The 25,572-nt window shown below is 45.5% G+C and overlaps 2 protein-coding genes across 12 annotated transcripts in view; both read left to right on the top strand.

Annotated features, from left to right (window-relative positions):
• herc1 (HECT and RLD domain containing E3 ubiquitin protein ligase family member 1) overlaps positions 1–12,048 on the top strand; it is a 51,620-nt gene extending 39,572 nt beyond the window's left edge. For 9 of the 11 annotated variants that reach the window (XM_015017325.1, XM_015017334.1, XM_015017326.1 and 6 more), the window contains exons 54-79: positions 267–403; positions 513–713; positions 1,662–1,792; positions 1,862–2,079; positions 2,156–2,270; positions 3,039–3,191; positions 3,263–3,364; positions 3,435–3,608; positions 4,414–4,713; positions 4,782–4,847; positions 4,917–5,042; positions 5,546–5,684; positions 5,766–5,947; positions 6,020–6,175; positions 6,249–6,371; positions 6,447–6,549; positions 7,035–7,204; positions 7,285–7,423; positions 7,660–7,829; positions 7,898–8,067; positions 8,152–8,317; positions 8,411–8,487; positions 9,074–9,326; positions 10,001–10,153; positions 10,230–10,535; positions 11,583–12,048. In XM_015017325.1, the coding sequence (XP_014872811.1) occupies positions 267–403; positions 513–713; positions 1,662–1,792; positions 1,862–2,079; positions 2,156–2,270; positions 3,039–3,191; positions 3,263–3,364; positions 3,435–3,608; positions 4,414–4,713; positions 4,782–4,847; positions 4,917–5,042; positions 5,546–5,684; positions 5,766–5,947; positions 6,020–6,175; positions 6,249–6,371; positions 6,447–6,549; positions 7,035–7,204; positions 7,285–7,423; positions 7,660–7,829; positions 7,898–8,067; positions 8,152–8,317; positions 8,411–8,487; positions 9,074–9,326; positions 10,001–10,153; positions 10,230–10,535; positions 11,583–11,768 (4,216 nt within the window). In that variant the 3' untranslated portion in view covers positions 11,769–12,048. The remainder of the gene's footprint in view (positions 1–266; positions 404–512; positions 714–1,661; positions 1,793–1,861; positions 2,080–2,155; positions 2,271–3,038; positions 3,192–3,262; positions 3,365–3,434; positions 3,609–4,413; positions 4,714–4,781; positions 4,848–4,916; positions 5,043–5,545; positions 5,685–5,765; positions 5,948–6,019; positions 6,176–6,248; positions 6,372–6,446; positions 6,550–7,034; positions 7,205–7,284; positions 7,424–7,659; positions 7,830–7,897; positions 8,068–8,151; positions 8,318–8,410; positions 8,488–9,073; positions 9,327–10,000; positions 10,154–10,229; positions 10,536–11,582) is intronic. The other 2 variants (XM_015017329.1, XM_015017327.1) reach the window with 2 other exon arrangements.
• Positions 12,049–12,170: 122 nt separating this feature from the next.
• LOC106936374 (uncharacterized) overlaps positions 12,171–25,572 on the top strand; it is a 26,503-nt gene continuing 13,101 nt past the window's right edge. Inside the window, exons 1-4 of the mRNA XM_015017321.1 lie at positions 12,171–12,942; positions 13,927–14,340; positions 19,174–20,440; positions 20,546–20,554. Coding sequence (XP_014872807.1) covers positions 12,762–12,942; positions 13,927–14,340; positions 19,174–20,440; positions 20,546–20,554 — 1,871 coding nt within the window. The 5' untranslated portion in view covers positions 12,171–12,761. The remainder of the gene's footprint in view (positions 12,943–13,926; positions 14,341–19,173; positions 20,441–20,545; positions 20,555–25,572) is intronic.

Here is a 25,572-nt window from a genome sequence, read left to right as displayed (position 1 = left end):
TTAAACATTAAAGCACTAAATTTCACCATGTTGACTTTTTTATCAGTATTAAAGAATTATTGACTTAACATAACTGCCTATAACTTTCTGAGAAGTTACTTGTAAGTTAGTTTTGTCTTATTTCATGTGTACTGAGATATTTGCACTGGAAATGAGAGGTTAGTGTTTTTGCAGTGTGGAATCCGGTGCAGAAATCTGGGCTTCAGATTTATTTAATCTTTTCTCAGCAGAGGGTCCATGACTGTATGTCTCTGTCTGTCCTCCAGTGATGGCTCCTCGGAGGACGGGATGTCCGCTCTGGGCTCTCCCAGTGACCCTTGCCTGTCTCCTCTGGCCTGGAGTGTGACTGGAAAATATCTGGCATCAGCCATGGAGAAAATGGTCAACATCTGGCAAGTTAATGGTAAAGCTGCTGTTTCCTGCTGCTGTTCCCCTCCCATCCTGTAGGGGTAAACGTGCAGATGCAGGTTTCTGTGTGAAAGCTGGTTCAGATCTGGCTGGTCCTCCCACAGGCGGTAAAGGCCTGCTGGACGTGCAGCCCCACTGGGTGTCGGCGCTGGCGTGGCCGGAGGAGGAGGCGGAGTCTCTGTGGTGCAGCGAGCCCAAAGACATGCTGCTGGTGGGCCGGATGGACGGGTCGCTGGGCCTCATCGAGGTCCTGGACGCCAGCGACATGCACCGCAGCGAGCTGGAGCACTGCTACAGGAAAGACGGTAGGAACGATGCGACCTGAACCGGACATTTCCATGACAGAATGACCAACGGATCAGATTTTATGAATGCATCGCAGGCCAGTTATATGTGGAACGTTTGAAAAACTGAAATAAACAGTAATTAATGGGGAAAAACTACAACTAACTGGAACTGTGATGTGCGTTTATAAAGCCAATTAGAACACACTGAAATTATAGAAGTAATATTCTTTGTTTTCCTTTTTATTGGCCTTTTGAACTGATGTGGAATAAGCAGTTTGCCGGTAAATCACGGCGCTCCGTAAACCTCCTGGCGGCTACGCTAGTGCGCAAATGGAAACGGCAGAAGTTAGGAGGAAACTTCAGTCAGTTGATGTTCAACAATAATTGAATACATTTTTTGCAAATGTTATTTTTTATTAAGTATTCATAACCCAATAGTTGTAAACATAATCACAATAAAATACTTTGACTTTTTGAATTCTGTACATAAAATTAACTAAATATTAAAACAACTAAAACTCCTACTGTAACTAATAAAAACTAAACAATATTTAATTAATAAGTAACAAAAACTAGCAAACCGACTCTAAAACCTAATTAAAACTAACTGAACAAGACAAACAAAAAGTGAAAAACTAAACTTTAATTAAAAATCCCAAACTCTCCTCATCTCCGATTATTATCAGATTTTTTCCCATGTGACCTGTATCTGCCGCTGATTCTCGACAGACGTCTGACAACTTTAAAATCAAGATTCGCTCCTCCATTAGCCTCCATGTTCACTCCCACTGAGCATGCTCAGTAGGTGTGATGTTACTGGGCCTCTGCTGGGCCTGCAGGAAGCTTTTAGGTTGCTTCGCCCAGGAACACGTCGCATCTATCTAGAAATGTGTAAAAAGAACCAGATTTCAGGATCGATCTGAACGTCGGGGCCTGCAGCGTGAACATGTGAGTGTCGCCCCCCAGTGGCCGTGATGCACATCGCCTGGTACAGCGAGGACCGGCCGTTCGCCGTGGGATACGCCGACGGAAAGCTGCTGATCGGATCCAAGGAGCCGCTGGAGAAAGGAGCCGTGGTCGTGATCGACGCTCACAAGGTAACCGGGCCGTCCGGACCCGACCAGAACCTTTCCTCCAGCCGGCGCTCATGGCGGTCTGTCCCTCAGGAGTCCATCACCAGCATGAAGTGGAGCCCCAACGGCCAGATCCTGCTGAGCTGCGCCAAGGAGGAGACGGTGAAGCTGTGGGCCGCCCCAGACCGGGACTCGGGTCCGGGTTCTGGCTGGCGCTGCCTGCAGAGCCTGCGCCACCCCTCCCTGGTGAACGGCGTGGCGTGGTGCGGCCTGCCGGGCCGCGGACCCAGACCGCTCAGCATGCTCGCCATGTAGGTCTCAGCTGCAGCCGGGCCGACCCGAACGGTTCCGGTTCTCCTCCTGAACGGCAAACTGCTTGTCTTCCAGATGCTGCCAGAACGGCCTGGTGTCGGTTTGGACCGTTCCTCAGGAAATCTGCCACTTCCCAGAATCCTCAGACTCAGAGACGCTGTGGGAGAACGACGCCAAACCCAAACTACTGGTAATGCGAGACGCACCTCTGGCCACCGGAGCCGAACATGAAGAGTTGTCCTTCCACCAAACTTTTACTTTGTTCAATTCAGACACAAAACTACAAGAGAAGAAGAAAATGTCTCGCATATATCTGGATTTATCGATTGTTTTTGTGATGTCTTTTTAGCAATCAAAATTACATATTTTCTTTTTTATGCTCCATTAGAAATATTTGCAAGGAATGTTAAGATATTTGTGACTTAGTTTCCAGTGATCAGTGTAGAAGAAGTGAGAAATACTGCCACCTGCAGGTGGAAGGTAGCGTTTCTTAAAGTTTTTGACCATTTTTGCTGAAAATTTTAAAAATAAATTCACAATTGTGTATTAGCACAAAAAAAGCTAATGATTTTGTGTGAATTTCCACAAAGACCTGGAGGGATTGAAAAGTTAAAGTTAAAAGTTTAAACTAGTGGGGTCCGAATACCTGCAGGCCTCAAGTTTTAGAAAAACAACAAAAGGTTTAATTTTGTTTTGCTGTTGAGCATTAGCTTGCAATATTTGGATGAAAGAAGTCAGGTTTCTGTAACAAAGGTCATCTGTAAATCCTTGTAGATCCAAAATGTTTTTAAAAGCAAAGCATGCAGTAAATTCTTGGTTTAAAAAAAGGATTTTTCTGTTTCCTCTGTCAGGAAGTTATTTCCTGAAATCTTTTTACAGTAACGGCTGATGATTCAGATGTTTGTGGTCGTATTTTCAGTCAGCTTCACATCAAATGAGACTCGTTTGGATGGTTTTGTTGCAGTCGCCGCGTTGGGCCGAGGACGGAGCCGTGTCCGTCCTCCAGTTGAAGGGACACATCACGCCGGTCCGGACGCTGGCCTTCAGCCCCGACGGCCTGGCGCTGGCCTCCGGCGGCGTCGGCGGCCTCATGAACATCTGGTCTCTGCGGGTAAGAGGCGAACATCTGGACCGGCCAGATTTCCTTCCTCCTTCACTCACTGCTTGCTTCCTGTCTGACAGGACGGATCCGTCCTGCAGACCGTCGTCGCCGGATCCGGAGCCATCCAGAACATTGTCTGGATCCCAGATGTGGGCGTGGCCGTCTGCTCCAACAGGTCAAAGGTTAGACGTCGGACTCTTTCTTTCCTCCTCGTCTCCATCGCCTTTCTCTGAGTGTCTGTCGCGTCTCCAGGACGTTCTGGTGGTGAACTGCTCCAAAGAGTTCATGGCGTCCAACCACGTGCTGGCGACGTGCCGCTCGGCGCTGAAGCGGCAAGGCGTGGTCGGCCTCAACGTGGCGCCCTGCATGCGGGCGTTCCTGGAGCGGCTGCCGGTGATGCTGCAGGAGCAGTACGCCTACGAGAAGGTAGGCTGAGAGACGCGTCTCCATGGAAACCACTCATCAGGCAATATGAGTCTTTATTGATTAGATTGTTTTAATCCTGCCAAACTGGTGGCCGGACCGTTTTATCCATACTTTTAACTCACGCCGTTGTTGTTTATTTTTAAGCAGTTATGAGGCAAAACCTTAAAGCTGCAGTACGTAACTTTGTTAAAATATATTTTTTACATATTAGTTCAACCTGTAATCATGTTGTGACATGAAACAGCTGATCTGTGATCAGATCGATCTCTCCCGAGCAAAAACAACCAAACTGCTACGACATGGAGAGCAAAAAGATATTTAATAAAAGTTTTAAACTGCTTGTACCCAGTTAAATATGGACATGGATGATCAACATTGTATATGAAGATGAATGTACTGATGCCTCTCCACTGCATGTGTTCAATAAAAAAACAAGGATAAAAACTGCAGCTTTAATCTGCTGCTGTTACTCTGTAAGGTGTTGCTAGGCAACCAGAGACTGAGCTAAGCTACCCAGCTAGCTTAGCTGGGAGTGAGAGGTTGAGCGGCTGAAGCCTTCCTCTGCCTACATCTCCCAGAATGCCGTTCGGTTCCGGATCGGAGTTCAGTGGATATTCTGTCGGACGTTTTATCTGTCGATATTGATCAGGTGTCTGTCATGATATTTATTGTTACTGATTTGCTGTCCGGCCTTCTGAGGCGGTTCTGAAGCCGAGCCGGGTCGGCCCAAACCCCCGTGTCCATTCCTGGTTTCTGTAAACAGGAAGTGGATTTTCTGACGGCGTGCTGGTCTGGTTTCCTGCAGCCTCACGTGGTTTGTGGCGAGCAGCTCGTCCACAGCCCCTACATGCAGTGCCTGGCGTCGCTGGCGGTCGGCCTGCACCTGGACCAGCTCCTGTGCCGCCCCCCCGCGCCGCCCCACCTCCGCCGCTGTCCTCCAGAGTCCGGCACCGCCGTCTGGAGCACCAGCGAGTGGGCGTGGCTCGACTGCTTCTCCACCACCGTCAAGGCGGCCGAGGCCCTCGCCCGCGGCGCCACGTTCCCGGACTCCTTCTGCGTTCCTGACCTGGAGCCGGTGCCCAAGGAGGAGATGGCTCTGGTGATGGTGAGAGGCGGCGGCGGCGGCCTGACCGGTGGCTCCGCGGCTCACTCTAACGCTCTGTCTGTTTCCAGGACAACGGGAAGTGGGCGGCCGGGATGGACGAGCAGATCATGTCCTGGGCCACGTCCAGGCCGGAGGTAGATCCAGACCCGCCTCCTGGAGTCATCTGAGGGTCCGGCCTGCCTCACCTGTGTGTTTTTCTCCAGGACTGGCACCTGGGGGGGAAGTGTGACGTCTTCCTGTGGGGAGCGGGTCGGCACGGCCAGCTGGCCGAGGCCGGCAGGAACATCCTGGTTCCGACCACCGCCCCGTCCTTCTCACAGGCCCAGCAGGTTCTGATGACACACCAGCAACTGCTAGCTCACATGCTAGCTGTGCTAAGCCTAAAGCATTAATCAGAATCAGTGCTAAAGTGTTGCACCATCACAGTATTTAGCAGTAGCTAGTGCTATTCCTGCATGACATCGTATGTACCTGTAGCTACCGCTAAATCGCTACACTATCACAGTATTTAGCAGGGACTAGCGCTAAATTGTGAAACCAAAACAGTAGTTAGCAGTAGCATATGCTAAAGAGCTCTACAAACACGCTACTTAGCAGTAGCTAATATTGAAGTGCTACACCAACATGCTATGCAGCGATATGTAACGCTAAAACATGAGGAGACGAAGGGAAACGGCAGAAAAAAAGCCAAATAATTAAAATTTATCTGAAAAATTTCTTTAGGTGTCGCTAAACGTTTTCAAGGTTAGCGAAAGACCTTAACAGAAAATAAGCACCACTATTAGCTGATGTGCTGGATTAGCCTGAACCTGATCAGGTGTTGGTTCTGCAGGTGGTTTGTGGTCAGAACTGCACCTTTGTGATCCAGCCCAACGGGTCGGTGTTGGCCTGTGGAGAGGGCAGCTACGGCCGCCTGGGACAGGGGAACTCCGATGACCTGCACGTCCTCACCATCATCTCTGCTCTGCAAGGTGAGCTGGCCCCCGGCGACCAGAACCGGTTTGGATCCTAGAACCATCCAGAACACCAGTGGTTTGGTTTTCCGCCTCCAGGATTCGTGGTGACCCAGCTGGTGACGTCGTGCGGCAGCGACGGCCACTCCATGGCTCTGACGGAGAGCGGCGAGGTCTTCAGCTGGGGGGATGGCGACTACGGCAAGCTGGGCCACGGCAACAGTGATCGCCAGCGCCGACCGCGGCAGATCGAGGCGCTGCAGGGAGAGGAGGTGGTCCAGGTGGGTCCGTCTGCAGGAACATTTAAACTGCGGGTTCTTCAGCTCTTGGTCCTCACGCTCTCTGCCCTGCAGATGTCGTGTGGATTCAAACACTCTGCGGTGGTGACGGCCGATGGGAAGCTTTTCACCTTCGGTAACGGAGATTACGGCCGACTGGGGCTGGGAAACACGTCCAACAAGAAGCTTCCAGAGAAGGTGACGGCTCTGGAGGGTTACCAAGTGGGACAGGTGAGCGATCCCCAAGCAGCCGAGTTCTGATGGACAGAGGACGGCGGCGGCTCATGCTGCCGGTTCTCCTCAGGTGGCCTGCGGTCTGAACCACACGCTGGTCGTCTCTGCGGACGGAAGCATGGTTTGGGCCTTCGGTGATGGAGACTATGGGAAACTGGGACTCGGGAACTCGACGGCCAAGTCTTCTCCCCAGGTAGGATTGGGCTGAAGAGGGAAGAGCTGAGCTGAGCTGTTTGGCTTGTAACTGACGCTGTCTCTAACTCCGCAGAAGGTGGACATCCTCTGTGGGACGGGGATCCAGAAGGTGGCTTGTGGGACGCAGTTCTCTGTGGCTTTAACCAAAGACGGCAAAGTTTACACGTTCGGCCAAGGTTACCTCAATGTTCCTGACCTGTCTGCTCTAAGATTAGTGGTTCTGTCCTCATGTTGAAGCAAACCCAAACCCAGAGGATAATATAACTAGAACATTTCTGAAGAAACGTGAAGGAGCCTGCCGAAATGTTTCTCTGCTAGAACCAGACGTTGGAGCATCAAACCCTAAACGGCTTCAAACTGCAGAGAGCTGGTCTTTATTGCATGTCATGAATATGTAAATAATTAGCTAAAATGCTACATGCTGTCAGTAGCATCAGGACTATCAGTAGCATGTTGACCTCCAGACCTGAGCTGGAATGCTAAGGTTAGCTAAAATTATGTCACTAGCATGTTGACTAACATTGACTTATGTTATAAAGGCCCTAAAATTAGCCGACATGCTAATGCTACAACATGGAGAAATGACTCCGTTGGTCCTGAATAATGATAATAATCGCTTGGTGTTTCTAATGTTGAGATGTTTTCTTGCGTCCCGTTAAAGACCGGCTGATCGGACTCCCAGAAGGCCGAGCTCGGAACCACAACCGGCCCCAGCAGGTTCCGGCGCTGTCTGGGATCCACATTCAGGACGTGGCGGTCGGCGCCGAGCACACGCTGGTTCTGTCCTCCACTGGAGACGTCTACGCCTGGGGCAGCAACTCAGAGGGACAGGTAACCCGCGGCCCGACCGGTCCGACCCCACCGGGTCCACAGGTTCGGTCCTGACCCGCTCTGTTGATCCGATCCTGCAGCTGGGTCTGGGCCACACCAACCACGTCAGAGAGCCCACGCTGGTGACGGCGCTACAGGGCAAGAACATCAACCAGATCTCTGCTGGACGCTGCCACAGCGCCGCCTGGACGGCGCCCTGCGTGCCGCCGCGCGCGCCAGGTGGGTCCGGTTCTGAACCGCCGGTCTGGTTCTTGCTCTTCAGTTCAGACCTAGTTATGTAATGAGTTATTGGACCTTAAAGTAAGCCATGTAGTTCTGGCCGGACCCAGATCTGATCTGGATGTTGTCATCAGTTAAAGTGATGAATTAAATCCTGATCCTGATGCAGCCCCTCCTCAGCCTTCTGCTGTAAAACAGCCTCCATCTTTTCTCCTCCTCGTCTTCGTCGCCTTCAGGCTCGTCGGTTCCGCTCCAGCTGGGCCTCCCGGTGGCGGTTCCGCCTCAGTACAGCGGGCTGAAGGAGGTCAGCATGGAGGCGGTGAGGGCGCGGCTCCGCCTCCTTTACCATTTCTCCGACCTCATGTACTCATCATGGCGGCTGCTGAACCTCAGCCCCAACAACCAGGTGAGATCAGAACCGCAGCAGAACTTCCAGAACCCGGCCGGCCGTCCTCACTGCCTGTTTTTCCACAGAGCTGCACCTCCCACTACAACGCCGGGACCTGGGGCATCGTCCAGGGCCAGTTGCGCCCCCTGCTGGCTCCCCGGGTCTACACGCTGCCCATGGTGCGCTCCATCGGGAAGACCATGGTTCAGGGGAAGAACTACGGCCCGCAGATCACTGTCAAGCGGATCTCCACCCGGTCAGTGACCCGTCCGCTTTGTAAACCCACTTTAGAGTCCAGAACCCGACTGACGCTCCGGTTCCTCTCTCCGCCTCGGCCCAGCGGCCGGAAGTGCAAACCGATCTTCGTCCAGATCGCCCGGCAGGTGGTGAAGCTGAACGCCTCCGACCTGCGGCTGCCGTCCCGCGCCTGGAAGGTCAAGCTGGTGGGCGAGGGGGCGGACGACGCGGGCGGCGTGTTTGATGACACCATCACCGAGATGTGCCAGGTATTCCCAGCTCTGAGCTTCCCTCACCGACTCCAGGGGTTTCCAGGAGTTTCCAGGAGTTTCCAGGTGACTGATGGTGGGAATGTTTTGCAGGAGCTGGAGACGGGTGTGGTGGATCTGCTGATCCCCTCCCCTAACGCCACCGCAGAGGTCGGCTACAACCGAGACAGGTGAGCAGCATGAAAGCTGTAAAATCCCACTGCCAGTGAACTCACCTCATGGTTATAAGAGTGATGGAAATGATCAAAAACGAAGCAACGACAAAGTAATAAACATCACCTGATGAGGAATTAATTTGACATTTTGTTCCATTTGTGTTCAGTTCAGGTTTACTAGATAAAAATCCTGTGAATTTAGTTTAATTCATGAGTAAAATCTGAATGAAAACAGTAAATTAAAGATTTATGGCCTGATTGCTCCCAAAACCGTTGTTAAGTTGTAAGTAGCATACTGCGCATGTGTGAGATGTAAGGAGTGGGAGGCGGGGCTAGATCTGTGTTTTCTTCATTCTGTTGGGTGATGAGCGCGGGAGCGCATGTTGTTAACTGTTTATGGCGACCATTAAAGTGTGGATGCTAACGTCAGCAGAGTGATTATTGAATCAACAACCGTCACGGGGAAATATTTGGACGACAGATTCAGAGACTTGTTTCCGCATCTGTAAAAAGAAAATGTTTCTGCAAAAGTTGAGAAGACGACAGTGATCGATTATCAGTATTGGAGCTGCATCGCTCTAATCTTCTCGTTTTCCTCCAGGTTCCTTTTCAACCCGTCCGCCTGCCTGGACGAGCACATGATCCAGTTCAAGTTCCTGGGCATCCTGATGGGCGTAGCGGTGCGCACCAAGAAGCCGCTGGACCTGCACCTGGCGCCGTTGGTATGGAAACAGCTGTGCTGCATCCCGCTGCAGCTGGAGGACCTGGAGGAGGTGGACCTGCTGTACGTCCAGACACTGAAGAGCATCCTGCACATCGAGGACAGCGGCATCACCGAGGACAGCTTCCACGAGGTGGGGACGGGGACCCAGTCGGGCCGGGACCGGGCCATTCTAATCCGAGTTAGAATAGAATATCTGTATTCCTCCTCCAGTGCCAACAGACGGGTTCCTCCGGCTGCGGCCTGGGCGGCACCGCCGTTCATCACATGGGCACAAAGACAAAAAGAGGGGAAATCACAGCTATGTGGAGGCGTCTCTAACAGGACACAGCCTGCTAGCCTGCTAGCCTGTTAGCCTGTTAGCCTGCTAGCCTGTTAGCCTGTTATTTTGTTCAAGGATTGCATCCAGTTGTGTTGGGGAATGAAAGGTGGCAAACGAACATGTGAAAACATGTTTTTCTCACTGCTCCATCTTCACCGGGAGGAGATTTATTCAGCACATCTGAGTACGAATTTAAAGTTTAACAAATGATCTCCCAACTTTTAATGGTTGCAGGACTTTTTACAGAATTGTATCTGTTGCTGTGTGTTTGGAAGTTTTGACCTATGGCATCGTTTTGGCTCACATCAAAATGAGCGCTGACGGGATTTTCCCTGATGCGATCCGAATGGATCTGTGGAAACTTGGGTAGTCGACACCAGAACCGGCCTGTTGGTGGCGCTCCAGCTGCTGCTGTTGGTCTGTCAGGCCCAGTCAGGTTGGTTCTGTTGGTTCTGTTAAGTCTGGTTCTGCTGGTTCTGTTCCAGATGATACCTCTGGACTCGTTCGTGGGTCAGAGCGCGGACGGGAAGATGGTTCCCATAATTCCCGGCGGAGGCAGCATCCCGCTCTCCTTCTCCAACAGGAAGGAGTACGTGGAGCGGGCCGTCGAGTACCGGCTGCACGAGATCGACCGACAGGTAAACCGAGTCTGGCCGGACCAGAACCAGAACCGGAACCGCTCACTAACCTGTCTGTTCTCCTCCCGTCCGCCAGGTGGCGGCGGTGCGTGAGGGCATGTCGTGGATCGTGCCGGTGCCGCTGCTGTCGCTGCTGACGGCGCGGCAGCTGGAGCAGATGGTGTGCGGCATGCCGGAGATCTGCTGCGAGGTTCTGAAGAAGGTGGTCCGGTACCGGGAGGTGGACGAGCAGCACGCACTGGTCCAGTGGTTCTGGCAGACCCTGGAGGAGTTCTCCAACGACGAGCGCGTCCTCTTCATGCGCTTCGTCTCTGGGCGCTCCCGGCTGCCCGCCAACACCGCCGACATCTCACAGCGGTTCCAGATCATGAAGGTGGACCGGGTGAGTGGACCGACCCAAACCGGCAGGGACCGACCCAAACCGGTCAATACCGGCCTGGACCGACCCAAACCGGCCCGGACCGACCCAAACCGGCAGGGACTGAACCAAACCGGCCCGGACCGGCCAGGACCGAACCAAACCAACACAGACAACTTTCCATGTTCCTCACTGTAGTTGACCCGGTTCTGCTCAGGAAACAAACAGAATTGGCTTCTGGCCCATTTAGCAAACCCAGAGATGATGCTACCAAACCGAAACGATTAATCGATTAGTAAAATAATCGATTAATCGTCAGCTGGACCAGAAAGAAACAAATCAGAGCAGCGATTAAAGCCAAACTGCTCAAAGTATTAATGCTGCCAATCGATTAAAACATGAATCAAACGCTGATTAATGACTGACAGGAAGAATGGCAAACAACATTTCAGTAAATTATATTTTACCAAAGCTCGACGGCGTATTACAGCCAGAAAAAAAGACTAAATTTCTACCAAAAAAAACTCCAAAATTTCCAGAAAAAACTTTGAGATTTCTGATGTTGAAAAGTCAAAATTGTAAGATTTTTCAAACAGAAATTTACAAGATATTTTCTTGTGGTTTGTAGTTTTTTGATTTAGCAAATCTTTTGGTTTTTCAAAGTCAGAAATGTTCCAAAAGTTGCAAATTTGATTATAAGTTATATTCTATAATCGTAGAACTGAAAAGCGTGAGCTTACTCTGGATGTTGTAGATATAAGGAGTAAATTTCTGCCAAAATCTCAGAAACCTTTAGAAAAATCTTGGAAATTTTTGTAAAGCCAAAAAAGACTTCCTATTGTCTTCAATGGCCTTTAATAGATGATCATAAAAAACTGATTACATCTTTTAAATTATAGATAGAATTTAAAATTTGATTAAAAAATTATTTCTACATTTTTTAAGAGTTTATTTTTCAAATTCGGTTGAATTGGACTTCATTGTGACTAGTCAGAACAGCAGCAGTTAGACAGACCGACTGACGGCTGTATCCGCTCCTCCTCTCTGCTGACGCTCTCTGTTCCTCCTCAGCCGTACGACAGCCTCCCCACCTCCCAGACCTGCTTCTTCCAGCTGCGCCTGCCGCCGTACTCCAGCCAGGCCGTCATGGCCGAGCGGCTGCGCTACGCCATCAACAACTGCCGCTCCATCGACATGGACAACTACATGCTATCACGCAACGTGGACAACGCCGAGGGCTCCGACACGGACTACTGATGCTTCCACGCGGCTGCAAACTCTTTTACATCCGTTTTATTTCTCTATCGGCACAACCTTCATTTCTCTCTGTGGTTTATTAGTTTTTATCATGGAAATCCACAGGAAGCGCATTAATTCTGGTTTCCTCCCACAGAGCTCCTTGGAAACATGTACAGAATATCTGGGTAAAGATTGTACATTGTGTAAAATGCTTCGTTAGGAAAATGTTTTGCATTGTATCCATATTTATTGTTTTCATTGGCGGCAGCAAGTTTCCCAAAGCAAACAAAATAAAAAAAAACTATAAAATTGCTGCAGAATTGATCTGTTGAAATATGCATTTGATATGGCAAGCTGGTTTAGCATAAAATTTAAAGCCACTAAAGGATCAACTCTGTACTTGTTTTCTAGCATAGAAAGTACTCCTAGCTCAGTTGATCTGTGTTTTGTCTCTGCTGTTTTCTTAAACTGAAAGACGGAAACGTAAAGTTTGATAAAACGGAGCAGTTAGTGACTTCATCTAGGAGAGAAACGGACAATTTTAAAGGCTACAGGATGAAAGAGAGACAGGAAGTTAATCACAGGAAGTTGTCAAAGCAAAACATAACAGACCAGGTGTTGCTTCTATGAGTAAAAAACAGGGAACCTACAGTTCAAAACTGAAATAACAGCAAATACTGGAAAATTGGAGAGTAGTAGGAGAAAGCAGCATACCTCCAGAAGTAGCTCAGGATAGCCAGTTTTAAACTGTAGCTACGTGGAGGTAGAAATTAACAGTGTTCTTCACCTCACATTAGGTCATAATGTTATGCCTGATTCGTGCATATTCAATTCTATTGATCTTTAAAACTGTCCAGCAGAGCTTTGGCCTATAGAGTGCGCTCTGTTTTTACAGCTGTGGACTGCAGTAAGCCTGTGTTGCCGGCGGGGGGCGGTAACGAGACAAACCCTCTGAAACCGGAAGTGAGCCGTCCTTTTATTGTGCTGCAGCAGTGAGTGTTAGCTGTGAACATGTCCGGCATGTCTTCAGCTCAGCATCTCAGAGAGTTCATCAGCCAGCGGCTGACTGCCGCCGCGGAGGAAATCTTCTCGGTCTTCCAGAGAACTATCGCCCAGTACGAGGAAGAGCTGGACCGCCAGCGCAGACTGCTGGACGGCGGCTGGAGGCCGGACTGCGGCTTCCAGAGAGCAGGTCAGGAGGTCCGGTTCCGCTTCACCGCTTTATCTGACACATCGACAGAGAGCCACCCACCGTGGACTGGATGGGTGACAGGCAGGCAAACTACCGAGTAAATAAACATCTGAGCTTAAAAAAAGACAACACAAATATATATACAGTTTTAATCTGTTCTTCAGGTTATTCAACCATCAGATTGGCGAAAAGTGTTTTTCTAGAGTTTCAGAAACTTACTAGAAATGTGGACTGTAGACGCTGACATTAGCGTTAGCTGCTACATGTCTAGCATTTAGATGCTACTTTAGCCCTAAAAAGCTTCGCTTATAACACAACTTGAACACACCACTCGTCCTTTCCATCGTCCAATCAGATTGTTTTTACAAGCAGAAACGAACCCTCAGTGAGCCAAGAAGAGCAGCTGCGTTGTTGTTAGCAGATCTGCACCAGATTTACAGATGTATCAGAAACACGCAAATACAAAGGTTCCGGTTTGAGACTTTGGATATTAAATAAATAATGTTGAACATTTTTAACGCATTCAAATTCAAGTAATTAAATAATTACGTGAATTTAAATGGAATTTAAAGGATCTAAACATCCCATAATTTCTCTGTCTGTAAGTTCAGGCTGGAAGCTGAAACTCCACCTCAGCAGATGCATCATTTGCTACAAATAATCGAGCTAAAGGATTGCTGCTGTTGATTCTTTGTCCAGAAAATGTTCTTATTTTAAAATGTAATTATTTGCATATTTTAATGTATTCAAACGTATTAAAAAGACTTAAGTAGATAAATAACAAATCTGCAGACTGTGCCAATTTTTTTTTCTGATTAGTCGTCATAATAATTGGTAGAGTAATAAGATGATTGATAGCTGCTGTTTCACTTTGGACCATGAGCTGTTTGTGGTCCTTAGTCTCCACCTGGATGGTGGACGGTTGGAGGACGGGTGGAGCCAGCTTCTCTTTCCTCAAGCTGAATGTTTTGTTGTCTTTTCCAGATTTCCCTCGGTGTTCTGTCAGGACAAAGCAGATCCCTGCTGAGCTGCAGCTCCAGAACCAGCAGGACTCCAGTTTGGACCATCCACAGATCAAAGAGGAGCAGGAGGACATGTGGAGCGCTCCGGGGGACGGACAGCTGGTCCTGAAGCAGGAGGCTGATGTCCTGATGGTGGCGCCGTCGCTCCAGGAGGGAAACCTCAGCGAACCAGAATCAGACTGGATCCAACAGGAGAGACCGGATCAGGACGGAGGCTGGACGGACAAATCCGGGCCGGACAGAGACACGGAGCTGAAGGGCAGCCGGGACAGGACGCTGATGGACAACTGTCCCCTGTTGGAAAGTAAGAGAGACAGAAGAGACGGAAAAACCTCGGAGAACTCGGAAAGCATGACTCACTACAGAATCCACACAGGTGAGAACCTGAATCGATTATCTCCAATAACTCATCCAATACTGCAAAATACAAAGCTTTAAATTCATGAAATGTGTCAAAACTGAGATTTCCCACGATACTGAACACATCAACCAACTGCCTGAGCTTTGATGCAGATATTCTAGTTGAATAAAAACCAGAGAAATGTTGAGGAAAGTTGGGATCATTTTCAAATTCCTAAATTTCTTGTTGGATTCAAAACTGGAACTTTTCATTTCTGATGTTTATCTCAGAGTTATTGCCACCTGCTGGTCAAATGAAGGTAGTTCAGCAATTTTCCCATTTTGATACAAATGTCTAATTTGGAGACATTTGTACATCAAATGAAAAATATTAAAATCACAAAAACCTTGAAGAGTTGAAAACTATTAGATAAATAAACAAAGCAAACAGTTGATCAATCAGATTCTTTGATCCAAAGCTGCTGGAACTGAAAATGTTTTCAGTCCAGATTTAAAGGAACCAGCGGTTCTGTTCTGTATTCTCTTCGGCCTGCAGCATCATGTGAGACGGGCTTCATTATATTACATTATTTAGGATGCAAGTTTCACAAGGACATTGCATTTATGCCTCTCTGCACCATGATACTTTCTGTGTAGAACTTTGACCCACTGGCCTCATGAATAGTCATCATTCTAGTGGTTTCATGACAGTTTGCACTCATGTAAGTGAAAACAAGATTAAAAAGCTTCTGTAGCAACTCTCATCAAAATAATGGGCACAAATACACTAGTTTCATGTTTGAATCTGATGTGGTTACAGCTTTTGCTTCATAAGGCTTCAAATTCAACAATATTTTCCATTAGAAGCAAAGTACAATGTTGATGGAGATGATTTACTCATTTGAGGACATCAAGACTATATTTCATTATTTATTATGCCATAAACATGTAAATACTTACAAGAGTTTACAAATAAACAGTGTTGGTCACCGTTAACTAAAACATTAGTCCTGCTAACGCTAAAGCGCTAACCACAAACATTAGATTTGTTCAGTCTAAAGAACTATATCAATACAGTATTCACTGAAAGCTAATGCTAAAGCGCTGCATTCAGTCATGTTGACACCCACCATATGTCAATAACACGTTACATCGTTATATATCATCCTTTACAGGGTCAGCTCTGTCATTACACACCATCTGCACTTTAAATGAAAACATTTATATAGCTAAATGTTTTCAAATTTAACAAAAACGCTAAAGTGCTAAACTGAAAATTAGCTTCGCTATTAGTGGATTAGCCTAAGTGTGCTCACCATTCAAACATTTATTGTAAGAGGCATTTGCTCACACATTTTTTTTTGATGGGCCTGAAAATATTTCAAACCGTTCACAATCATAAATAGTTCATGCAGGTGGTATGAACTAACAAGCTATGTCATTTATTAGCCGCTTTACTGTGGTATAGATTTTGATTTGAATTTGGGGTTGATCTTATCATTTCAGAGAAACTTGCATTGTCAAAAGCAGAACAACTGCTAATGGCCATGGTAGACAACTCTGAGGTTGAAGATTTATCAGATGGAGAAGACAACAATCCAGTTGTTGATGAAAATGTTCTTGATTTTGGCCTCTTACCTGTCGAACAACTGTCTGATGATTCCGAAGAGGATTATTTGCCAGAAGAGGATTCAGATGATGATTCACTGCCTGATGCAAAAGAATATGATCACTATGGCAGTGAAGATGGTGACGGCGAGACCAGGAGAGAACTACGACATCCACAAGCAAGCAAAGAAGAGCGTGGGGAGCCAGAACCCAAACGCAGCAGAGAACCTGCTGAACATGGCGATCGCTGGAACTTTGCTCCTTTCACCCCAAACCTAATGCAGTTTCAGGGTGAAGATGACGACCTGAAAGACGTGCGAACCGATTGGCAGCCACAGGAATACGTGGAGCAGTATATAGACGCTGATCTGATGAGACTTCTCTCCCACTGCACAAACGCCACATCACTGGCGAAGACAGGAAGATCTCTCAATACTTCTGTTGATGAGATCTATCACTTTTTTGGGGCAGCTATTTTGATGTCTTGCGTTCATTATCCAAAAACACGGATGGTCTGGTCAAATGCTTTGGGAATCCCTGCCATCAGTGATGTAATGTCACGTGATCGGTTCTTCAAACTGAGCAGCAATCTCAAAGTTGTTGTTGACGATAACGTTCCAGGAGATGAGAGACAAATCGACAAGTTGTGGAAGGTTAGACCTTTCCTGAACCGCTTACTTGAAGGCTGCCGCCTTCAGGCTCGACCAGAGTGTGTCTCGATAAAAGAGCGGATGATCCCGTTCACTGGAGCCTGCTCATTCCGACAGGATGTGCCACTAAAGGACAATCCAGTTGGCATAAAGAACTTTGTTCTGGCATCGGGAGATGGAATCGTCCTGGACTTTGAAGTCTATCAAGGTGCAGAGATGCTGAGCTCACAAGTTGAGGACTCGGCAGGTTTGGGATTAGGAACTTTGGTGATCAAACGTTTGTCTGAAACTTTGCCTTCTGGTACTAAACTGTATTGTGATCGATTCTTCATGAGCGTGCCAGCTGTGGATCACATGCTGAGGAAGCAAGTGTACCTGACTGGCACAGTGATGAAGAACCGGGTCCCCAAAGCAATGAGGAAGCTGCCAAGTGACCAAACCCTTAAACAGCAAGGAGGAGGTGCTTCTGCAACAGTTACAAGGACAGACGGGGAGCTTTGTGTTGTCAAGTGGTATGACGGTAAGCCAGTTGTCCTGCTCTCTGCTGCTCATGCAGAAGAGCCTAAAGACACCTGTCAGCAATGGTCAAAGAAGGACAGAAAATATGTGACTGTTATCCGGCCAAGCATTGTACGAGAGTACAATACCAATATGGGCGGAGTTGACCTGTCGGACGGAATGAGGAGCCGCCACAGAATGAGCATCCGCACTAAGAAGTGGACGATCCGCATGTTGATGCACTTCACCGATCTGGCTCTTCTTAACAGCTGGCTGCTGTACCGCCAAGACATCCAGGAAAACAAGAACCCAACAAAGGCTGACATGAAGTTTCTGGAGTTTCGCATGGTGGTGGCTCAGGTATTTCTCACCAAGCACGACATCCTAGAGGCTCACATTTCATATGCAGACAGGCAGAATGTACATCCTCCACAGTCCAGGAAAAGAACGCGGATAACCCCTGTCCCACACGTCTCTGTTCGAACTTGTTCTGCTGCTCATCTCCCAGAGGTGATAGACCTGAAGAATTCGATGCGCTGCAGAGGCCGGGGCTGCTCCGGGAAATCCCGGGTGCGGTGCATTAAGTGCAAAGTGTTCCTCTGCTTGCAGAGTGAACGCAACTGCTTTGCAGCGTTTCATATGGGTCTGTAGGCTGGTTCAGGAAGGCCACACTGCCTGTTGCAGAAGTTTTGACACTTTTGTTGAGTCACATCTGACTGCACTTTTGAAAGTTTCCCAAAGGCCAGTATGACAGTTCTGGATGTGCAGACTGCTTTTGGCGGAAGTTTTCTGCTACTTCAGTTGTTGGGTAGCCATTCTAGTTGCCTTAAAAACATCCTTTGTTTTATGCTGTAATGTTTGAAATAAACTTGTTTTGTAAGTTTTTAGATAATTGTCTCTTTATTGTGTCTGTAGGGGAGACCGACCTGGAGTCGTCATACAGGGATGTATCCCTCCTGGGTGTCAATAATTGGGTGGAGGGCAATAATTGTAGTTATGCTCAGGACAAGAGAGAACTCTTGCCAACTTGATGATTTGCTATATTTAGCAGCTTTTCAGACCTTTGCTAGCTTGCTAGCTAAATATTTAGTTCTACATTAAATATTTCCTCCAAAATACAAAGCTGACATTTTATAAACAAATGAACCTTTTTTTGTTAGGTCAGATAACTGAATTTTTTGCTGTTCATGTTTAGCTGTGTAACTTTACAAACGCCACCCCAAGGCTATGTTCATATGGAGGACCAAAACTGAAACTTTTATTTCTTATGTCAGTTTTGGTCCTCCATACGTTCATGCTTTCTACGAGGGATAGTTGCAAAGTCAACGACACACTTCAGGCTGTTGTCCACTGTTGCCCCCTGCTGGTTCAGGAGAAGTGAAGTCAATGACTTGATGCTCTGCTGTGCTTCCTTAGAAACTTTTACAACTCATTTAAGTAATAAAGTGAACTTAATGCACGGTTTGATAACCAGGATCAGCTGGAACTGATAAATTAGAATATTTTTGTCTGTAAAATGCTTTGAAACAGCATGTTGTGAATTGGTGTTAAAGAAATAAACTATTCTAATAAATTGAAGTGGATGAAAGTCAAATTCCTGACATAGTTAATCTGCAGCTGCAGTCCAATACTGCCACTTCTTTGACTTGAACACTGGGAAAATACAAGCCAGTTAGCATGGCTAAACATGGAGGAAGATCATTTTGGAAACATTAATTTATTATTAAACCATCTCTGGAGGTCAAGAGACTGTTTTAATAACGGAGGACAGAAACCCAAAAACCTGCTGCAAAAACGGCTTCTTACCTGAAGAACTTTATGCTCACAAACGATGACAGAGTGCTCCTTGCTGTGTCTGTTGCCATTAGATAAGCTGTCAACTGTTCTTCATCCTTTTAACATTCAGAGGTTTTTGGCCTCTTAGCTGTGATGATAAATATTCTCTAAGTTTGCATATGTGCCAAAGGACTGAAGGGGGTGCTATACGTACATTTTCATCTTTATATACTTTTCTGTAACTACATTGTATCTGTCAGCTGCAAACCTTAAAAGCGTAAAAATTTGTGCACAACAGCAGAATTATCCTTGAACTGAACATTTTGTTTCTCCTCCAGACTTTCCAAAGCATTTTCTCTGGAAGGAGGCAAATATTCCCGTTGGCCAGGCAGGAAACTCCAGTCTAGACCGGGAGCAACCAGAAGCTCCTGAGATTAAAGAGGAGCAGGAAGACGTCTGCGTTCGTGATGAAGATGAACTGGTGGTGAAGCAGGAGGTCGATAGCTTCCTAGTGACATCTGATTATGAGGAAACTGACCACAGTGAGTCAGAACCAAACCAGAATGCCTTCCATGCAGCTGAGAAGCAGGATCTGGAAGGAAACTGGGACAAAGACTCGGGATCCAGCCAGAATCGGACGAGTCAAAGTAATGCAGCAGACGATCTCCCTCCATTCGATAGCGTCTGTAATTCTGACTCTGGTAATAAATCGACAAAATGTTCTGTCTGTGGGAAAACCTTCAGCAGCAACTTCAAAATGCGGAAACATTACAGAATCCACACGGGAGAGAAACCATATTCCTGTAAGATCTGCAGGAAAGCTTTTCGGGAGAGCAAGTACCTGTCAGTCCACATGAGAACTCACACTGGGGAGAAGCCATATTCATGTGAAACTTGTGGGAAAAGCTTCAGTCAGAACAGCCATTTGAGTTCCCACAAGAGAACCCACACGGGGGAGAAACCACACCCCTGCAGCACCTGCGGGAGGAGGTTCGCCGAAGCATCGGCGCTCAGAAACCACATGCTCACCCACACCGGAGAAAAACCCTTTTCCTGCCATATTTGTGGGAAAATCCTACGGTACAGCAGCAGCTTGTCGGCTCACATGAAGATCCACACGGGAGAGAAGCCGTTTGTGTGCAAGACGTGCGGGAAATGCTTCAGCCACAACAGCAGCCTGATTTCCCACATGAGAATCCACACTGGAGAGAAGTCATACCAGTGCACGACATGCGGCCGCTGCTTCAGCCACAGCACCACGCTGCTGCGCCACACCCGCAGCCACACTGGGGAGCGCCCGTACTCCTGCGCCACCTGTGGGAAGTGTTTCAACAGCAGCAGCCACCTGAGCGTCCACATGACCACCCACACCCGGGAGAAGCTGTACTCCTGCACTATGTGCAGCAAGCGCTTCAGCCACGGTAGCAACCTGGTGCGCCACATGAGGACTCACACCGGCGAGCGGCCCTACTCCTGCCAGGCCTGCAGCAAGCGCTTCAAAAGCAGCACTCACCTGTCGCGACACATGAAGACTCACAGGAAGGGTCACAGTCCGGAGGTGGAGATAGTCCTGGAGGACGGCGGCGCTCCGGCCGCTCAGAGCTAGCGCTGAGCGGTCCAACTGAAGACGTTCATTCTGCCACAGCCAATCAGAAAGCTTTAGAGCCAGAACTCTGGTTTTTTATAACTTCAATACTTTTGGTTGTTTAGTGTGAGCCGGTACTTTCTCACAACAGGAAACAAAAAAAAAAAAAAAAAAAAAAAACACTTTCAAGTCCATCAGAAATCATGAAGTTTTTAAGGGAAAAGAAGTAAAAATGTTTTTATTTGTATGGAAAACTAAAGCGCACTGTTGTCCCGTTTCTGAAAGCGTTTCGATCTCATTTACTGCTGAAAAAAATTTTATCTCAGAGATGAAGCTGAAGTTCATTTTCCAAAATTAAAAAAAAAAGCATTTTTTAAATTAAAATATTTAATTTACTTAATTTGCACATTTTTTATTTTTTTACCTTTTTTATTTATTTTTCAAATTTTAGAAAATGTAAAGTATTTTAGCTTAGTTTTTGGATATTTTATTTTTTTAAGATCTAACTTGTTCTGTTTTTTTTATACCTCGGTCAGAGCGTCTTCCTCATCGTGTTGCCTTCAGGAATCGTGGGAACTTTATACACTTTATGTTACAGATGGATCTTCATTGAACAATCAGAAGATAAAATTAAAATTATTGATCCCAGAATTGGGAAAATATTGGCATGACACACAGGAAACGGACATTATGCTCAACATAAAATATAAGTAAAATATAAATTTCAGTATGCTGAAGTAGAAAAATATTATATAAAAATGTTTACAAATCCTGACCGCCTGTTTGGTCACTTCCATAAACATCGTCTGTCCGTCTGATGGAAACATCTGGAAGGTGAAACACACTGACAATGTCTGACAGGAAGTCTGTTTTGTTGTTTTTGTTCTTTTATTTTGAAGACCACTAACCTCTGAGGACAACTTCCTGAAGGAAATGATGTAACCTGGAGGGAATTTCCTGCTCAGACTCATTTTGTTTAGTAGGTTATCTAACCTGTATCAGTTTGTGTGTTGTGTATATAAAATAGCAGCTTGTATATCTTTGTAAATTCTTTGTTTTAAACTTTATGGCTGATGTTGTCCACTTCTATGTAAGGCTGTTGGGTCGGATGTGATGAGGTTTATGTTAAGCTCTTCCTGAACTGCTGGTTCTGATGAGACCGGATGAAAATAAAATAAAATAAAAATCCTTAACTGTGGAAGCTGCTGACGTTTGTCACCTGCTTTCCGCCAAATGATCCTCATCCTGACCGCCGGTTTTCATCACCAATAAATATCAGATGTTTTCATAGTTATATGACCCTCAGTGGAACCGATCCAAAAGGCTCCAAATAAAAACTCCTTATCTCAATGGTATTGCTTTTTCTATGAAATATGAAAATGTTGGAACAAAATTCTGAATCGATGTCGCCCGTCCTCCTGGGTTTCAAAAGTTACACAGTTAAAAATGAATAGCAGTTTTCACCATCTGGTTCATTCATTTATAAATATCAGTTTCAATGTAAATATTTGGCTTCAAACTAAATAAATAGATAAGTAAATATTTACCTCTGAACTAAATATTTAGTTTGCTAACTAAAAGTTTGAGGCTTCAAACAAATTATTTAGCAGAGTTAAATATTTAGTTACCAAGCTAAAAAATTAAGTGACATGAAGTTTCTGTCTGCATGTTGGTACTCGTGATTAAATATTCATAAACAATGTTAATCCTGTGTTCCTGGACAGATTGATGGTAAGTATCATTTCACACAGACTGGGAATTGGTCTTTTTTAAGGCACTTGAATATATTGTTTTGTGTGAGCAGTTTGAGTCACAGAATATAAAAAAGCACAAAAAAGAGTTTAGATGCATAAAACCGAAGCCTCAATGGTAAGAGACTCACGTATGTGCCAGTGTGCGAATCTAAAATTTAAAAACTTTCTAAGCTCATTAGCATACTTTTAAAGGTTAAATTTGGATCCAAAGTCACACCTGCAAAGACAAATTCATCCTTATTTTATTTTCNTTAAAACATACTGAAATTAATAATTTAAAGTAAGCACTAAGTGAATTTTAAAAAATTCTATTTAAAATATACACAAAATATCTCTTACAGATATCTTAAAAATTGAGCAAGTGTTTATTTACACTTGGGCAAATGCATATTTTGTTCACTTAAAGTATACTTTTATTTAATACATTTCTTAAAAGTGTATTTTGGTACAATATATTTAAGTATGTTTAAAGTTATGTCAAAATTGGTACAAGCATACTTTTACTTTATATATATTTATAGGTAGTACACTTAAAACTTAGCATACTTAAAATATACTTTCACAAATGTAAGAATATTTGAAATATACAAAAGTATACTTTTTTTTACTAGGGAGGTTACTGTATGCACATGGATGAAGGCACATACAGAAAAAGAAAGGAGCAGGAAATATTGGTGGGGAGTGTCCCTGTCAGGGTTGGTGGGGACATGTCCACACCAGCCCTTCAGGAAGTTATGCCTATGCTACAGTTTGTAGTGGAATGATTAGCCAGCAGCTAAAGCTGGCATCACTTTGAAGTGCTGACAGCAATGAAGAGAGAAATGGTGAATGGTCAGAGTGTAAAACACCAGAACTCCATAATATCTTGTGATGTGAATTTTATTTTTCATTTGGATTTTTTTAAAATAAAGTTCAGACGTGGCCAACTCCAATCCAAAGGTTGCACATTTAGGAAAAAAAGTGCCAGAATGTAATTATATTTATGTGTAAAGTGAAATGATCAACTAATTAGAGGCTTTATCATTATGTTTGAGTCAGCAATTAATTTCTGTAAGACCAAAAGTTGGGTTTATTTTGGTTAAACCCAACATTGAGGTTCTCCATTGCTGGAGTGCCCGTTCCAGACATCAGCTGGGAGTTGAACACAACTGCTGGGTGCTCATGACCCGCCCACAACAGTGAGGAACTGAGATGCTCACCACTGGGGGTAGAAAAGAACCACACAACTGGCCAGTGTGACTGGCCAGTGGAAACTTTCCAAGTCTTCTGTGCATGCTAAATACACCCACAGTGTATGAGTTGATGGTGCTCTGTTCTAATTTGTTACAACAAAGTAAAGCTAATTTGTTCTAACTCCATAGAAAACATACACACACAGGTTTCTGCTTAATTATTCCTGGTATCACTCAGAATAGTAATGTACATATTTCACTATTTTCAGTGAATGATTTGCTTCCCAAACTTAATTTCTCTCCCTTTCCATCTTCTTCTCCACCCACACACGAAAGCAGAAATACTTCATCTCATGTGGAACCTGAAGAGTTTTTGGCAGCAAAATGATCCATCATTCTTGAGTCATCAGAGACATTGGGACATCCGAACATACAGAGTGCTGAGAGTAGGTGTAGTGAGAGCAGGGTCGGCAATAGGTCACAGCTGCAGCTGAATGAATCTCAGCGGGGTGAGATTATACTGCAGAACAGCATGAGGTAAGTCCTCTTCTTTCAGAGTTGTTGATGCCAGATGCAGCTGCCCCCCCCGACACTGCAGATAGGGAAAGGTGTGTTCTGTGTCGCTCACTAGTGAACCCGGGCCTCAGTCTCTAGTGTGGAATCCAATCACCTGCATGCTGAATTGATGTCCAGAAGACTTATTTCTGTAATAAGAATATACTGGGGGGGCAAATCTAGACTATAAGGGAAACATTTGAACTGTCATGTTTGAAGTTCTAGTCTTAAAGTGTCTAGCAATTTTACTTCTACTGAAAGCCTCAGCAGAGGTGGAAGTTAGAGTCTTAGAAATGAGCAGGAGCTTATTAGAACGAAGGCAGAGCATAACTGAACATAAAATGTCACGAAATAAAACCATTATAAAACAAGTCAATAAAACTGTGATTGACAAAGGAACAATGTTCATAAAAAACAATGTTTTTTTTATTTCATGAGAACATTTATTTAATGGACAATTTAATTTTGATTAAATGGTTCTCTATAAAGTTTTACATAACTGGCAGAAAAAATTATGCATTAATTTGAAAAAGAATAGTTGCAGTTACAATGGCTTGCAAAATTATTCATACCCTTTGAACTTTACAGATTTTGTCACATTACTACTGCAAACATAAATAGATGTTGGAATTTTAAATGAAAAATTGAAAAATTGAAAAAGAATGAGACAAGACAAAAATACAGTTGAGGTGGATTTATTCAAATATTGCAGGTCACATTTCCACGAAAACCATTTCACAATGGGACAAAGAAGCTAGTTTTTTATATCCTGAGCAACTTCAGGCATTACCGATTAAACTTTAAAAATTAGCTTTATGTAGTAATATTATATAGCTCTGCCATGATAATTTTCTTGATTGAATTGATCCTAAAGTTTTACAGCAAGATGTCTACAAATCACTTACGAACATAGCATTTGAAACATTATTTAAGGCTGTTTTAACCCTTATGCGTGTGAGGACTAAGGCAAACGTAGAGAACTGTGGCAAATGATAAAAGTTTTACGTGTGTGGGGTCGGTTGGTATGGACCCCATTTCTAAACACAAGGGCTAAGTAGTGCAATACACCATCTCCACCAGTGAGAGGCAGCAGTGCACGAACAGGCGTGCAGTGTGTTGGTGAAGAAGAAATCTTCCATATTGTGGCGCAAACCTAACACAAGTTATAACCATAGACATAATATAAGGGTAGACGCCTCATGGACCGCTCTCACCTATTGTCGCTGACGAGATTTAGGGCGGCCATCTTGGAGCGGTACTCCACTCCACTCAGCGTTATGTGTTTAGCAGTCACAATGATGTATGAGCGCATTTAATCAATCATAACACACTTTTTTTGTTTCTGTAAACCATATTCAAACATCTATCAAAGCAACATTTATAAACAATTGTATTTTTAAGTATGTTTTTAATAGTTCATCATATTTAAATATGCTTAGTGGCTATAACAATAGAATAGGAATGGAATATTCTGATTGTCATGTCGGATGATACTTGATTAGCCCACATGCAAGTACACAGCCAGGAGAACAAGAAAAGTTCAATGGGTTTATTGTAGCGGGGAGGAAAATCAACTGGTGCGAGCGGCGGGCAGCAGCACCAACAGCACACTGAGAGGAAAAAGGGGAGATGGTGAGTTGAGGTGGTGGAACCTTGCGTAGCTTCAGAGAT

This window comes from Poecilia latipinna, unplaced genomic scaffold (genome assembly GCF_001443285.1).
Source record: "Poecilia latipinna isolate Pla-1442-1.1 unplaced genomic scaffold, P_latipinna-1.0 Scaffold2127, whole genome shotgun sequence".
NCBI classification, from domain to species: Eukaryota; Metazoa; Chordata; class Actinopteri; order Cyprinodontiformes; family Poeciliidae; genus Poecilia; species Poecilia latipinna.
This window is presented reverse-complemented; position numbering and strand designations above follow the sequence as displayed.